Genomic DNA, 16700 nt, shown 5'->3' on the forward strand with positions numbered 1-16700 from the left:
AGAGCCTACAGTACTTTGGCAGTGTTGGTGGCCCAATATGACAGTACCGAAATAAATATGAAATGGTGCACCAGTGACGTTGATATCTACATTTTCTCCATCGCGAATGCAGACCAACAGTATTTCACGCTTTAGCTTGCACGGGCTTTATAGCGGCCTTCTCTTTCTTTTTTGCCTGGTGATGCGAGGAATCGATGCCAAGCGTGCTCTATTCCGTTCCCAACCTTGCGGTGGTACTGCAGCTCGCATAATCACGTTTACCGATAGCAGCAAATAAAGAAGGACTTTATGGATAAGAATGAAGAGACCTCCTACTTGCCATAGCATTGACGCCCGCACAGCAGGCAAGCAGGTGGGGTTTTCTAATGGAGTGGGGAGATCAGCGTCACTAATGCTATCTAATTTTTGTTTGGGTTCAGGGCTGCCCACAGCCCAATTACTACACGGCGTAGTACCGACGACGATTTTTGTGAAGTTGTTTTCGAGCAATATCTGACTGTCGGCCTTCAGTTTTGCAAACGAATTATTGCCTCTCAACTGGCTAATTAAAATTTCATTAAAATATATTTGTTACTTGTCAGGTATATTTTCCACAATGCCGCATCTGTATTGGCTGACAGGAGATGCAAAAATGAGCTTATCACAAGTTATCAGCGTGGCCCTGTGTTATTTGGTGCAGAAAATAAAACAGCTTGTATACCTGCTACACTCGCGATCACTGAGAGGGAAAGCGAAGGGGAGCGGGGCATTTGCGGTATCCAAGGCGGCTGTGCTGGTGCTGAAATATCCCGGTGAAACGTCACCCCCCTTTCCCCGGAAAGTTTTGATATCCTCTTCTTCCTTAATACACCCAGGGGGGGGGGGGGGGAGGTTGACAGAAGACCATGGGCCCTTGGTGCTAGACAACCTACCTACGCTACGGCTAGTGGCGCTGAAGTAATTTCTCAAGAAACATTTTGTTTAGTATATTTGGGCTCCATTCGGGGTTTTTGTATTGCCACTAGGTGCTGTGAGCCAGCCTTCATAACGAGAGAAGCAGTTTGGGACAGCAAGTGCATTTGTGCGAGGATTTCCAGGCAGCTTAAGCCAGTGCTCGCTTTCCTGCATGCGCAGCACCTTTTCTATACCTTTATAGTGGAAGTCACAAAGTGGTCGGCTAAGTGGCTAGTTCCATCCGATGTTCCAAGCACCTCCTTGAAACTAGAAGGTCAGCTCTGGGCCAAGGACACTCATCCACCGGACGGCCTGAAGAATCTGAGAACCCCTCCCGAGCTTGGACTTCTTCCGCAGGCAACATAGGCTACTACAGTAAACGGCGTTGAACGTGCGCCGTGGAACCATTGCACGTTTTAGAACCGACGAGTGCCAGAAGCGTTCCATGGTTCCACATCCGAGAGCGTGGAGGACTGGGTAGACCCGCCGTGGTTGCTTAGTGACCTCGTGCTTAGCAGCCCAGCACGTCTGCTAAGCACGAGGTCGCGGGGATCGAATCCCGGACACGGCAGCCGAATTTCGATGCGGGCGAAATGCGAAAACACCCGTGTACTTTGATTTAGGTGCACGTTAAAGAACCCCAGTGGCTCAAATTTCCGGAGTCCCCCACTACGGCCTGCGTTGTAATCAGATCGTGGTTTTGGCATGTAAAACCACATAATTTAATTTATTTAAGGACTGGGTAGCTCAGTTTGAAAACGTCGCTGCGTTCAAAAAATGGAATGGCATGACAAATATGAAGAACGTTTGCTTTAGCCTGAACAGCGGCACACGCAGGTGGCACGAGAACTGACAACAGCTGTTTCTTTTGCAGAGCGAGTTCTGCTGTTTCTTGCGGGCAAGCTTCATCAACGCTGCTCGCTGCGAACGATCCGTGTGGGCACTTCATTCTCCTATCCAGATGTCAAGCGAAAGCGTGACTGCGCAGGTTGAGCACATGACGTGCCTCTTGTAGAGTCTACAAAAGCTCCTCACTTAATGTGAAAAGATGAGGAACAGGTATTTCATGCCTCGTTCGAAGTCACCCAAAGGCTGTGGCCGAATTTTTTTACTGAAGATGCGGCAATGGAAAAGGGCCGACGCAGCGATTGAACTAGTACAACGGGCAAGCAGTGTCGCCTCAGCGATGAAACCGATTGGAGCTGTCGAAGGCAACATTGACTCGATCCGCGACGTTGTCGGGTCACGTGTTGTGCGACGAGAGGCAAAGCCTTTACTGCCCAACTCACTCTAATGTTGGGTCCATCTCCAACTTCGTCCGCAACAAAATACAGCGAGCTCTGCAAGTCCCACTTTCCAGTGACGACAATCCGTCCGTGCCGCCTGAAGTCCAGCGTCTGGACGTTCGATTCACGCTTCAGCGTGCTTCACAAACGCTACAACCTTCACCACCGACCAGTCGTATACCACCCAGACGATCAAGCTTGGGTGTAGACTTTGGTCCACCATTACCTGAAAAGCGGCTCAGTCGCCATTTTGGACCATACAAAATGTCGAGTCACGTTAGTGACGTCAGCCATTAGGTTCTTCTGAATGGTGCATGTCACCCCGACGTCGAAAGCACGACTCGGAGATTGTCTAGGCTGTTCGACGGAAGCCGTGTCTCTACGCTGTTATGCCTCTTAGTCCTCACTTTAGGAGATTTATTAGGGCAAAAAGCCTTAGACAGCTCTTCGGACGAAGAAGAGATGTCTGGCGTTATGCCGTCTGGTATGATGGTAACAAAACTCACAGGGAGTCGAACCCACGAGCTTTGTTGGCAGTCGAACCCATTTGGAGTTATGGGCGAACCAGCCATATCTCCAAGTTGGATTACAATTGCTATCCCCAACGTCGAGAGTCGATCCAACGACCTTTCATGGGAGTCGGACCCACGAGCTTTGTTATCTTGCTTTAGCGCAACTCAGTATGAGTATGAAGGGACAGGGACAGGTGACATCATGAGCGCTAACTTCTCACTGGTTTTCCAATAACCTTTGGCTTTAATTAGGACGAAGTTAATAAAGTGGTCGTCGAACCCACGACCCAACATGGACATGTAGGTGAACCGGCCATACCCCCCTGTCGGATTATATTTGCCATCGCCAACGTCGAGAGTCGAACCCACCATTGTCTTTAACTAAGGCGCTAGAACCCATGACCCAATATAGAGGTATGGGCGAACCGGCCAGATCTCCAATTTGTATTTCAGTTGATATCGCGAAGGCGACTCGAACCCGCTGTGTTTGGTAGTAAGACGAAGTTAATTAGGGCATTCGATCGAGCCAACCATTTAATACTACTGGATAAATTAGAATGCTATGGTTTTAGAAGAATTGCTTTGTAACTAATCAAAAGCTATTTAAATTCTCGCCTACAACATGCCGAATGAAACAAACATAAATACAGGCTGATGCCCACTGTATCCGGAGTTCCTCAAGGAATCATTTAAGGCCCAATATTCTTCCTTTTCTACATAAACGATATAGTACGAATTTATGATCAATGCCATTATCTTGTATATGCAGACGATTGCTCACTCCCTATAGAAATAAATATGAAATAAATACTGCCTAAAGCTACGGTTTTTTGTCAGCAACTATATGTGGGGTACAAAATAAATAGGCTTAACCTAAATGAATCTAAAATGAAGTGTGTCCTGTTTCTTCCGCAGAGATCTGCCGAAATAGCAACTGGGTGCGTAACCCAAGCTAGGTCCTTACCAAATCACCATTGAAAGGTCAGTAAGATTACTCGGAGTCCTTGTTATGGAGCACATGTCTTGGAATAAGCACATAAAGAGCCTACTAAGTTCAGTAAAGCTGCCAGTGGGGTAAATCATTGTCACCACATTCTTGCGGTTAATGTTAAGATTACTCTGCACTGGGCTTTGTTCTATTCTTACTTGTACTATTGCGCAGCAGTATGGGGAAGCACCGCACTTACAAACCTACATAAACTTACATTAATATAGAAAAAGGCACTACGGTCTATTGATAATGCCCTGTTTCAATACAGAACACACAGATCCACTTTTCGTTAGCATAAAATCATAAAATCGGACAAAATTTACGCTCACAAATTACTAACAATATATAAAAGCTCTGAACTCGGCAAACCTCGCAAGTTTAAAGGGAACCATAGCGTTGTATGCCTTTAGGCACTAACCGCCATTTGAAATTACCTTCTCTCGCATACATTATGGTACAGAAAGGGTTCGACTCACAGTGCCACTTACTATATTATGGGGTTTTACGTGCCAAAACCACTTTCTGATTGTGAAGCACGCCGTAGTGGGGGACTCCTGAAATTTTGACCACCTGGAGTTCTTTAACGTGCACCTAAATCTAAGTACACGGGTGTTTTCCCATTCCGCTCCCATCTAAATACGGCCGCCGTGGCCGGAATTTCATCCCGCGACCTCGTGCTGAGGAGCCCAACACAATACCCACTATCAACCATGGCGGGTACACAGTGCCACTTACGTTAAAACGCATGCTACACACGAGATATAGATATGCTAACACTAACGAATAAAGAAGTATTCGATTTCTGTATAGCCTAAACAAAAACTTTGTAGCCTGAATAGATTCTCTTGATCTATTATACTAAGATGTTTCAATAGTGGTTATGGTATTATGATATAATGTCGGGTTAGTGCTCATGGTAATTAGCTAATACGTGTCTTGATTTGTTTCTGTTTGTATTGGTTGTATTTATTGCTTTAATGTTTCGTATTATGTTACACAAATGTTCTGTGTACTTTTGAAGCTTTAAAAGAAGAAAAATACTTCTCTGTAGGCTCATTTCCTGCCTACGTATTTTGTTGTATGTTGCCTGTGTACGGATGGCAGAAGCTCAGTCAAGCTGAGAAGACGCAGCTTTTTTTCTTGCCACCTTTTTCATTCTGTCTTGTATGCGAGAGACTAAAATAAAAAAAAAGACTGATTAATTGAAGGTAATAGCCAACCGACGCAAAAGGGAACTCCGTGCGAGTGTTCCACCATACCCAGACCCACTTCCCGTCGTCATCCCCAGGTCAGGGCAGGCGCGGCTGCATAGGCTCCGGCCCCGCTTCCTCCTCACACTGCATGTGCTGAAGTGGTGGCGGCAGTACCGGCCACGCCAGGACAGACACCCTCTACCGCCGTCTCCTTATTCCCTTCCGTCGTAGAAACCCAGACCCTCGACAGCCGCTGCGTACCACCCCAGGAGCCATACAGGTTCCCCGACAGTGGTATGGCCACGCGGCCATTCACAGACCATCTGTTCTGGGAGAGCCAGCGCTACGCTCAGCAGTGGCACCACTACCTGAGGGCGAGGAGTGAAGTAGACCGTAAACTGAATCAATGGATTCCGATAGGGAAATTCTGGACTCGCTCTTTGCTTTCGCCATGAACGCGCAGCTCCTAGGACTGCTCTAAATACACCTCGCTCATCCGCTCCCTATTGCAAATAATAGGCCTTCGAGCCATCTTTCAATGAAAACATTTTATCAGTATCATCATAATCAAATAAGGTGCGGCTGATTAAGATATTTTTCATGAAGTTACTCAAACCCACGATCTTTTGTGGGAGACTTCGAATTCTACCATGACAAGGAAAATCGCGACAGAGAATTCGCCGACGAGTTCTAAAGGTTGAACAAACATCGTCTACAGACCGTTATCAAAGCATGCAGTGAGTTAGCAAGTCAAACACCCATGGTAGTGGCATGCTTCAATGTGTGATCTCTGGCAAAAGATCCACAAGACATTAAGCATGACATCAACCTAATGGATGCACGCATTCTGTGCTTGACAAAACGAGTATGGTGCCAGAAGTTCCAAGAGCATCGATACTTGTGTGGCGCACAACGGTATGGCAACACTGCAGCAGGCATAGCCATCTATGTTAAAGATGCAGCACAAGCAACAGTTGTGGACCTGAAGGTCAATTTGAGATCGACGAAATCCGTGCAATACGAATGTCGGCGGCTTTCATGGTATTATGCGTTTACTTGGAACCCAATTTGTCATAAGAAGCAGCAGGAACTTCATCGTCCGAAACATGCCACTCAACGTGCACTGCCGCCGAATGATTATGGCCAGTGATTTCCACCAAAACATTCAGTCTAATGCAGCACTTGTCAAGAGCATGGAAACCGTTTTAGTTCTGGGCCTTGCGACGAGAAAGCAAGTCGCGCCAACGATTACAGGAAGGTGCATCTACTTCACGATCCAAAATGGAAGTTTCATAAAACATATCAACCATATCGGATGCTATTTCACGAATCACAAGGCCTCTGTAATGTCCGTGGAACCAGAAATACCGCCGCGGCGACTACATGATGGTGTGTGCTCAGGAGATTTGTAACCGTATGACGAGGAAATGCGAGTTCTACGCGACATGCGCTATGTTAAAAAAGGAACAAATTCATTCAATGGCCCTGCGCACCTGTCTCAGTGGTCTTCATAGACTTGCCGCCTTTGTTCTAAGGTCCCACAAGTCGCACAGAACAAGTAGAAATTTCTAGGCGACCGAGAAAGAGAACAAGTAAAGAGAAAACAATAGGCATCAACAACATATTCGAATGCGAATGTGAAAGCAATTCAATGAACGTCCCGTGAGCATACAGGCTTCGCCCTTCATCCACTTTAGTGTATTCTAAAGAGCCTGTCTACCTTTGTAATATTTTTATGCATGGTTTCCACACCTGATAACATTCAAAGTTGTCCGCTACATCTTGCGCCGGCAGATTGTGTTCTGTCACTCTTTTTGTCTGTCGGAGATGGCCACTTTGGCAAGCATCCGGACGATACCTGTGGTTTATTCTTCTTTTAGGAGCCCAGGGGGGGGGGGGGGGGCGTCGGCTAATGCCACTAGGTGCTACGAGCCAGCCTTCAGAAAGAAAGCAGTGATTTGGGCTATCGCGCGTTTCTGTTCTGAGATTTTCGGCCGTCTCGGACTAGTGCTTGGTTTCCTGCGTTTGGGGTAACTTGACAATATCACGTGACAATATCAAACCGTTATTTAGTAGACTGTGAACCATTTATTAGAAGAGAAAAGCTTGCAGGTTGACCTGGAATACTGTGTTGTAGCGTGTTACTCAGCGTTGAGGTAAATGTAAGGAAAAGATGGGGAGAAGATACATAAATTAAAGTTCAGGAGGTAACTAATCATAAGATGATGATAACTTGGGTACGGTCCCAAGAAAATATTTCAGGAACTGCCACAATCGCATATATGTACATAACTTTAACTTTATCTAAAGAAACCCACAGTAGCCTTCGTGGCCTGACACAGAATGGTTGTCTTTTTTTTTTCACGGACTTAGTGAGAACTGCTTCGGCACTGAACCCACAGCGTAACGCAAGCATTTGAAACCGAAGTTGGTAGTCGAGGCGGGCCTTTGTAACCAGTTGGGGCAAATGAGGCACGCGCACGCACCTGGCGTTTCATCGTACGAATGCATCACATGACATTACCAGCTTCGTTCACAGACAGCATTATCTCGTAAGTCACAAAAGTAGCACGCATGAGCGAATTGTTGGCAAGGACACGCGAGGGTTTTTCTTATTTTGCCAGTGCCAAGTTGTTCGCAGCGCGAATCACATTGGAGTAAAAGCAGCTGTTTAGAGCGGAAGTAGCTTTGCCTTTCTTGTTTTAGCGTACTGGAACAGACGACAAAAGAAAAAAAAAACAGGCAGATTTGCACTGCACTCTCACCACTCTCGCAGTTTGCCGCTAGGGCACTTCACTGGAAAAGAAAGATCGCCTGTTTGCGCGGCAAAGAGGAATGCTTATGTCTCTTATTTCGCTGAAGAGTGCACGACAATGACGTGAAACAATTTTACCATTGTTCTAGCATGCCTGCTGTGATTATTTGTTTTTTAGGGAACTCGCAGTACTAGCGCCTAATCACTACCAAATACGAAAAGACGACCCTTTAAACGGTTGATGAAGTCTGGCGCCGACAAACCCGGACTGCTTTAACTGGCGCTCTTTCTGACAGGAATTGGGCAGCGAGTTTTTCTTTAGCATTTCGTCTCGCCGTTTTACAGGCAAGCATAACTGATGCGAAATGACCGGACACTACGCATCATCGACGTCGGTGGAAACGGAGCGGCGACGTTCTCTGCTCGACCGCTGCTGGAGCGTCCCTTTCGGGGTAGCCCTGTCTGCATTCCTGTTGGTCATGGTGAGCTCCTGTTACGGGTATTTGTCCGTGCTGTTCAGGGAAAAGTACGGCGTCAGCCATGAGAGGGTGTCCTGGCTCGCAAGCACGTTGGTCATCGCGCAAAGCTCTTCGGGTAAGTTGCGTGCATCGCATGGTGCTACAAATTTGCTGTTGCCATGTCACCGCTACAGGACAAACCAATTGCCGCCTACACTTAGAGGACCGTGTCTTTACGGGCGTCTTAGTAGAAGGTAAACTTAATCACATAGAGACAACGTTTGCAGAACCTAAAGACGATTTGTCAGCATCATTGTTTTTTCTCAATGTCACGCTGGAAATTTGACCATGAAACGAACGACGACCTTATGAAGATTTAGTAATGATTTTTGCCTAATGTTATCCTGGCTAAATTAGCATGCTATATATAAATCAAGAGCTAATTGTTCGTACTGTCTAAAGATCCTAACTTTCAACAAATGCTACTACCTAATATATAATGTTGTCGGCGAAGCACAAAACTTATTGAAAAACGAATTAAACATTTGCATTGTTGTGTTCGTAACATAAAAGGAGAAACAAATGTAAGTATCTCTACTATAACAGTTGCTTTCTCATCAACTTCAAAGTTACAACGCCCTAGGTCATACGAACATGAGTTGCAAAAAATTTTTTTTCTCCCTAGTGGGAAGCAGGAATTAAAGATATATTCAATTAAAAAGAGTGCGTAATGGATGCGAGGGTCTTTTCCATCGCTCTAGTCAAAATCTATTGAACTCCGTTCATCCCGAGAGTCAATACTGCTAAATGATTGTCAAGAATCACGTTGGGACCCTAGTGCCACAATAAATAAATTCTGACATTTGACACAGCTAAACGTGAAAGCATGCTTATTTCCTGCCGCTCTTACACTCAAAGCATGCGTAATTGCTTGACAACACCTCATTACCGCCTGTCAGTTGCGATAAATATATTGCTCTTCACATCATTCCTAATCTATGTTGGAACTTGCATCTAGAACATCGGATAGGTAACGCAAATTTTGTTCCCGCTTTTATTTCCGCCTAAGCTATTGCTGAAGAAAGTATAGTGCACTCTAAATTAGAGCTAGAGGAAATGGTGAACCATAGGCAGGCAGGTTGATCCGGACTGAGTGTGGTTGACCACACTGCAGTCAGCGAAGAGGAAGAGAAGATGAAGAAGCTTTAGCTCGAAGTCAACTCATGGGCTGTGTTCCAATACTCGTCGTAGATGGCAATGTACACGGCTTAATGAAGACAGCATCGAAGTGAAAAGCGATGCAGGCTACTTTCCTGCCCAAACAGGATGGCGGCTAGCAGGACGCTTGGAAAGCCTACAGGAAGATTGTCTGCGCCCGAGAAAAGCTAGACACGCAATTATGCGCTCTCATTGTAGGCTACATCGAGTTTTTCGTAGGTCCACAAAATGAGACTTAAGATAGAGAAATAATGCGTCCTTTTCTCAACTTTGCCTTGTCGCCGCAAGGTGGCGTCAAGTCGCAGAAGCGTCTTCCATGCGACTCCCAGATTGCTCGAAACGCGCTCGGTTACATGGCCTCGAAGCTGTCCCGGCTGTCTCCTTAGCTGTCTACATAGATGGTCTCCGGTACTGGTCAGAATTGAAACGCACCCTTGGCTGATACCGTCTGTTGGGTAAAGCTATACCTTCACACCAAAGCAAACCAAATCCAATTTCCCTATTCAGATGCATGTAACACGCAGAGGCGCTTTTACTGACCAAACTCAGTTCACTTCACTTCATTACCTTAAAGGCCCCCGGATTGGGGTTATTACATAAGGGGTTGGTAGCAAATAGAAGAAATTAAATATACAAGGAAAAGATATTTAGGTACAAGTTTGCTCGCTGTTAAATACGGTAATTATACAGTTCAAAAACGTGCATGGGGCGATGTCGTTTGGAAGGCCGTTCCAGTCCGAGGCTGAGCGTGGAAAGAATAATGAGGCAGAAGTGCTAGTGTGCGCAGGTGGCCGGGCGACATGAAGGGGATGACCAAAGCGGAGTGAAGAGAGGACTGATGTAGGGTCGATGATGATGTGAGCTGTAAACGAACGTATGGAATACGTACATCGTAACAATACGTTGCCGACATGCCAGGGTTGTTAGGCCGGATTCTGCTTTTAACGATGATACACTGGAATTGTATGAATAGCATGAATTAATGAATCTTGTGGCACGGTTCTCTAGTGATTATAGACAGTTGGTTAGATGACATAGGCATATTCCAGCTTAGAGCGTACGAGTGACTTGTAGGCAAGCAATTTTAGGTTTGGTGGCGCTTGACGTAGATGAAGTTTTAAGAATATGTGACGAGCCACTCTTATGGGGCCAAGGTTCGTGTTCTCAATGTTTTAATGGTTCTCTTAGGCGGAGCCTCCGAGAACCCGATTGAGGACAAAGCCGTTGGTTGGAACACACACACAAAGACTTTAATCAAAAATAAAAAAGGCAAAAAGCAAACGGACCGAAACAGAAAGCATGCACAAAATAAACATTCAAGAAAACATAGCAGTAAGGAACACACTTAGGGCTTTAGCGAGGGCGCGAGTCCGGGCTTGCCACGAGGGCGGGGACGCGTCGCAGTCTCGACGCGGCAACGCGGCGACGAGCTGGCAGAAGGAGTGGCGCCGGTCTCACCAAAGGTCGTGGCGTAGGTTGACCGACCGGGCGCCGGGAGCGCGCCAGCTCTGGCGAGGCGAGGTAACGCTGGCGGCTGGGTGGACGGCGGCGGCGTTCTGGCCGGGCAGAGAGCTCGGGCCCGTAGCCCGACTGCTCCCCTCTCGCCCACGGCGCTGAAGTTCGAACGCCGGCCTCGGGCAGCAGGCGGCACGGCAGACGGGGGTGGCGTTCTGGCCGGGCAGCTGGCGCAGAACTCGGGCCCGAAGCCCGACTGTTCTCGTCCTGCCCACTGGCGCGAAAGCTCACCGGCCTTGAGGAGCTGACGGCACGCTCAGGTAGACGGGCGACGCACAGGAACAGGTTGGCAGGAGGCCCCGGGCGGGTGAAGTCCTGGTGGGCTCGGGTCCGGAACCCGACGGCCCGTCTTCAACGCCCGCTCCGGTGGTTGACCTCCTCCTGCCGTTGCTTCCTGGGACTCTCCTGGCGTCTCCCCGGCGTCTCCCTGCGTGTCCTCTTGCGTGTCGCCCCCCTTTCTGCCGACGCACCACGCTTTTTCTTGTGGTATGGCCGATTTGGCATTTACTGATTGGCTGCCCGACGCCCCGTGGTCTTTTCTAATTGGTTGCTTTTTCTTTTTGTTTTTCCTGCGCCGCGCGTTCACGTGCCGGGCGCTCTTCGGCGTCGTCGTTTTCCTCCTTCCAGCTCGGCGCGCGTGCACTCAGCGTCGTCTGCTCTCGACCGTCCCGAGCCCCGCACCACGTCGCGCACCACACATCACATAAGCCCCTTTTTTAACAAGTTTTTCTGAGGAAAAACTGCCGCTCAGTGCGCGACACAGTTCATAACACAACAGTCATGGTCTGTCCACGAGATTGCACTGTGAGGTATCATGCATAGCTCACAGAGTGGCACAGTTCACTGAGCACACAGATAAAAAGGTTAAAGGAAAACACAATTCAAAGAAACCACAACAACTGAAAAGAAAGAAACTGTAGCATCACAGGCTATCACGACACACTCTATAAACAATCAAGTTGAAGTCACGAAGTCCGAGGTCAAAAGTCCGTGAAGAGCCATAAGCGAAGCATCGGCTCCTTCAGGTGACCCTCTCCCACATGAGGCGGACTAGACATCTGTCTTCTTGTTTAGAGTACACTGGCCCGTCTGTGGCCATAACGTTCCAGGCATTAATGTATTTGCATGGCGTCGACCAAATCACTGCCTGCGTTCTAAGGTAGTGAACATTATAACGCGTGGTTGCCGCATCAGTGCCAGTGGTCGAACCACACAGGAGTGCATAAGACAAAAGATTTACTGAATCCTCAAAGCCCTGAGATGATGTGGTACCCAGGCCTGAGCCTTTCCAAGTGCCCACAGTGTCACAAACAGTTTGTGTCGAGGGACGCACTAACGACCCCTGAATACTTTTTGGGGGAACCAAACACGGTTCCACAGGAGCCCTGATATTTTCGGGTTCATCCTGATCATGATGCGAACCCTCCAACGTGCTATCTTTAGCCTGTAGGGGTTGCTCTGCTCTACCTTTCTCAACCAGGCCCATGCACGGCGACTCGGAACCATGTACGAGCCAGTCATCGCCTGCGCTGGGCTCGCGCAGCACCGGTTGAGATACGGAAGCGATTTGCTCCCTGCTTCGTGAGCAAACATCAATATTTATGCCCACAATGGCATCATTACAAGGTGTCTCTCCTTGAGACACTGTCTCGCCTTGAGACCCTTTTTGGTCGCCGAGGCCTGAGGCCATGTCGGAGGGAACCCTTGGGGCGCCGCTGCACTGCTGTGCTGCATCCTCAATAATGGAGCTCGTCCCTTCGGAGCAAGCATTCGCGAGTGCCTCGATGCGAACGCGCACCTTGCGAAGCTCTTCCTCCAGGCGTTCCCTCTCAGCTGCCTGCTCTGCCATTCGCCTGTCGCGCTCCCTCTGAGCTTTCTCGCATATTAACAGCCACCTGTCCTGCACCCACCTGTGCAAGTCTTCCCCATGCAAACCCAATCGCTGGGCGACGGTGGTTAAGTCAGACAAACTACTTTCAGGCTGTGTCTTGCCCGCATATGCGCCTTCCGCCTCTGCGACTTTTAGCCGTAGTTGTAAATTTTTTTCCTCAAGCGCAAGCTCCTCCTTCTTAGCCTCGCGCTCCGCTGCGCGCTCTTCTCGCGCACGCGCTTCCTGGTCGTCCAACCATGCCCTCAACTCTGCACCTTCTAGCCCCATGCGTTCGGCTAACGCTAACAAGTCTTGTGTGTTAGCCATAGTTCCTAACCGCTAGAAGAAGGATCCAAACGAACGGCTTTGTCCTGTCGCGGACGCCAATTTGTGACGAGCCACTCTTATGGGGCCAAGGTTCGTGTTCTCAATGTTTTAATGGTTCTCTTAGGCGGAGCCTCCGAGAACCCGATTGAGGACAAAGCCGTTGGTTGGAACACACACACAAAGACTTTAATCAAAAATAAAAAAGGCAAAAAGCAAACGGACCGAAACAGAAAGCATGCACAAAATAAACATTCAAGAAAACATAGCAGTAAGGAACACACTTAGGGCTTTAGCGAGGGCGCGAGTCCGGGCTTGCCACGAGGGCGGGGACGCGTCGCAGTCTCGACGCGGCAACGCGGCGACGAGCTGGCAGAAGGAGTGGCGCCGGTCTCACCAAAGGTCGTGGCGTAGGTTGACCGACCGGGCGCCGGGAGCGCGCCAGCTCTGGCGAGGCGAGGTAACGCTGGCGGCTGGGTGGACGGCGGCGGCGTTCTGGCCGGGCAGAGAGCTCGGGCCCGTAGCCCGACTGCTCCCCTCTCGCCCACGGCGCTGAAGTTCGAAAGCCGGCCTCGGGCAGCAGGCGGCACGGCAGACGGGGGTGGCGTTCTGGCCGGGCAGCTGGCGCAGAACTCGGGCCCGAAGCCCGACTGTTCTCGTCCTGCCCACTGGCGCAAAAGCTCACCGGCCTTGAGGAGCTGACGGCACGCTCAGGTAGACGGGCGACGCACAGGAACAGGTTGGCAGGAGGCCCCGGGCGGGTGAAGTCCTGGTGGGCTCGGGTCCGGAACCCGACGGCCCGTCTTCAACGCCCGCTCCGGTGGTTGACCTCCTCCTGCCGTTGCTTCCTGGGACTCTCCTGGCGTCTCCCCGGCGTCTCCCTGCGTGTCCTCTTGCGTGTCGCCCCCCTTTCTGCCGGCGCACCACGCTTTTTCTTGTGGTATGGCCGATTTGGCATTTACTGATTGGCTGCCCGACGCCCCGTGGTCTTTTCTAATTGGTTGCTTTTTCTTTTTGTTTTTCCTGCGCCGCGCGTTCACGTGCCGGGCGCTCTTCGGCGTCGTCGTTTTCCTCCTTCCAGCTCGGCGCGCGTGCACTCAGCGTCGTCTGCTCTCGACCGTCCCGAGCCCCGCACCACGTCGCGCACCACACATCACAGAATACAAGTCTTCTGTTAACAAATGATATCACTCAAGTGACAAGCACCCTCCAGGTTATATCGTTGGACAACGTTACGCCTAGGTATCTATAATACTATGTTAATACTATCGTGAGGTGCGAGATTGTATAAGGAAACTGGAGAGGATTACTTTTTCGATGAAATGACAAACCGTTGAACTGATTTGGTGATGTGGTGCGATGTGGTGAGAAGCTGACAGTCCTCCACGTGCTCCTTGAGTGTCGGGAAGCCGAAGCTGACAGAACGAAACATTTTCCTCTTGCATACCGTTATTGCATCCGTCTTCGCCCGGCTATGTTTCTTGGTAAGGAACTGCCTTTTAACACCAAACCAGTCCTAGATTTCTTGAATCATGTTGCCCTACATTTTATAATCCCATTAAATGCATAGCGCATCCTGTTCCGAGAGGACGCTGCCGTGATAATGTTTTTTTATAGCACATGCCTACAGGCCCTTGTGTTTCAAGGGCTCTAATGAGGTAGTCGTGCTCTAGCAAATTTTAGTATCAACCATATTTTGTACAACGTATTATTACCTCGCAATGTATCTTAACGCTCATAGTTTCGGTCATTTGTCATCGCCATAATCTTATTACAAATAGATGTTATGCACTTTAGAGCGACTATTATTAAGGCCCCTTTACAGCCACGTCACATCAACCACATAGAAATCATACCTCAACTGCAAGCCCATTAACACTGGCATGGCACTCTTTGCCCATAGCTCGCCCTTGCGCCAGTAAACATCACACATTCATTCATTCATTCATTCATTCATTCATTCATTCATTCATTCATACTGAAGGCTGAAGACGGTGCGTTTTATGATACAAGAAAAAATATGTAAGAGAATTGACAAATTCACAAAACGACGTCAAAGGGTGTCCTTAAGTCGTCTTTCCTGGCCGAATGCTTCCGGAAACGCCAAACACACCTCGACACTGCCTTCTGCAGCAATGCCAGATGGTCCAGGCACGAAGGAAGCAGGGCGAACTGGTCTCTGGCTTGAGTTTATAGAAAAACCGAATATGAAGCCCTAGGTATTCATATTTGCTTACATGTCACGCAGTGGCTCGGGTCAGCAGCACAAGCATCCATTAAAAACAAACGCTGTACAGAGGAAGAGCGACAGAGAAACGGAGTGGGAAAGGCAAAGAGGTTGACTGGAAGATATTCTGATTAGCTACCCTGCAACTGGTGCAAACTGTCTTGCACATTACGTGAGCTGAATGTTGACCATGTTCTTATGAGAACTACCGACGAAGTACTAAAAACATGCCTTTTTTTCTTGAAACAAAGGCTGATGACAGTTTGTTTTTGCACTGAACCCCTATGCACTTTATCTTGGTCTCTAAATAAGGAACTGAAATGTTCCGACATTTTTGTTGTAGTTATTTCCGCTACACCCAGACAAAAAAAAAAAAAAACTGCACTCTATGCGTGCACACCGACGGCATCGGAGTATCGAAAACAAAGCAATAGTCGACGTTTACTTGCAAATATATAACTATTGGCATGGTATGCCGTATATCCCAGATTGCTAACGAACACTTTTGACACAAACGAGGCAGCGATCCCAAAGCTTGCCGTGACAGCTTCGATTCAGCTAGTGTCTCAAAAAGAAAAAAAAACATGATTAAATACTGAGTCGTCAAGTTGCCCAGGAAAAGGAAATCACCAGCTTGATGAAAAAAGTGTCTAAATTCGAGAACTATGCAATCCAAAGCGGCATTCGGCAAATCACAGCCACAGTAAATTACCTTGAATTGCGCAGCAGGAAGTTCAGTGTTGAAGTGCATGGAATACCGGTAAATGATAATGAACACATCATAACAAAGCTAAATCACGTATGAAAATTGGTGAGCTCGTCAGAGCTGGCCGTGAGTGACGTTGAGGCGGTACAGGGGTTGGCTTCGAGGCAAGCCAAGTACCCGGAAATATCATGCGATTTTCACAGCTGTCACTGCGAGACAGTTGGATGGAAAAGCGCAGTGCTTTGCGAAACATGAGCAGAAATATTTCCATCTGTGAAAACATGGCCGCACTGAACCGACAGCTGCTGCGCCGCGGGAGAGAATGGGCGAGTGCAAACGATTATCACGTGACGTGGCATGGCAACGGGAAAATTCTTGTTCAATACAAACTGATTGAATCCGTGGTTGTCATTCGCTGCACAGCTGCCCTCGATAAACTGTGTAGAAGCTCAATTGTATAGCTAACCTATCTTTTCAACTGTCCCGTTTTTCATGGACCAAGTAAACTTATTTGACTTATGTACAATCATCTGAAGCCGCGGTTCGAATTGCTGCAGTAGAATGCATTTTAACCTTAGATCTGACAAAAACAACAGAAACGAACTTGATTGCTTTTTGGGCCAAAAAGAATGACAATTTAGTAATGTCATGTCCTCGGAGACATGGTTTGTTTATGAGGACGATGCGTATAATTTTCTCGCTACAAATCTTC

The 16700-nt window shown here is 48.3% G+C and overlaps 1 protein-coding gene across 2 annotated transcripts in view; it reads left to right on the forward strand.

Annotated features, from left to right (window-relative positions):
* LOC126524520 (monocarboxylate transporter 13-like) overlaps positions 1-16700 on the forward strand; it is a 156169-nt gene that overhangs the window by 114255 nt on the left and 25214 nt on the right. Inside the window, exons 2-3 of one of the 2 annotated variants that reach the window (XM_072287349.1) lie at positions 3647-3712; positions 8016-8264. In XM_072287349.1, the coding sequence (XP_072143450.1) occupies positions 8036-8264 (229 nt within the window). In that variant the 5' untranslated portion in view covers positions 3647-3712; positions 8016-8035. The remainder of the gene's footprint in view (positions 1-3646; positions 3713-8015; positions 8265-16700) is intronic. The other variant, XM_072287350.1, reaches the window with a different exon arrangement.

This window comes from Dermacentor andersoni, chromosome 3 (genome assembly GCF_023375885.2).
Source record: "Dermacentor andersoni chromosome 3, qqDerAnde1_hic_scaffold, whole genome shotgun sequence".
Taxonomy (NCBI): Eukaryota; Metazoa; Arthropoda; class Arachnida; order Ixodida; family Ixodidae; genus Dermacentor; species Dermacentor andersoni.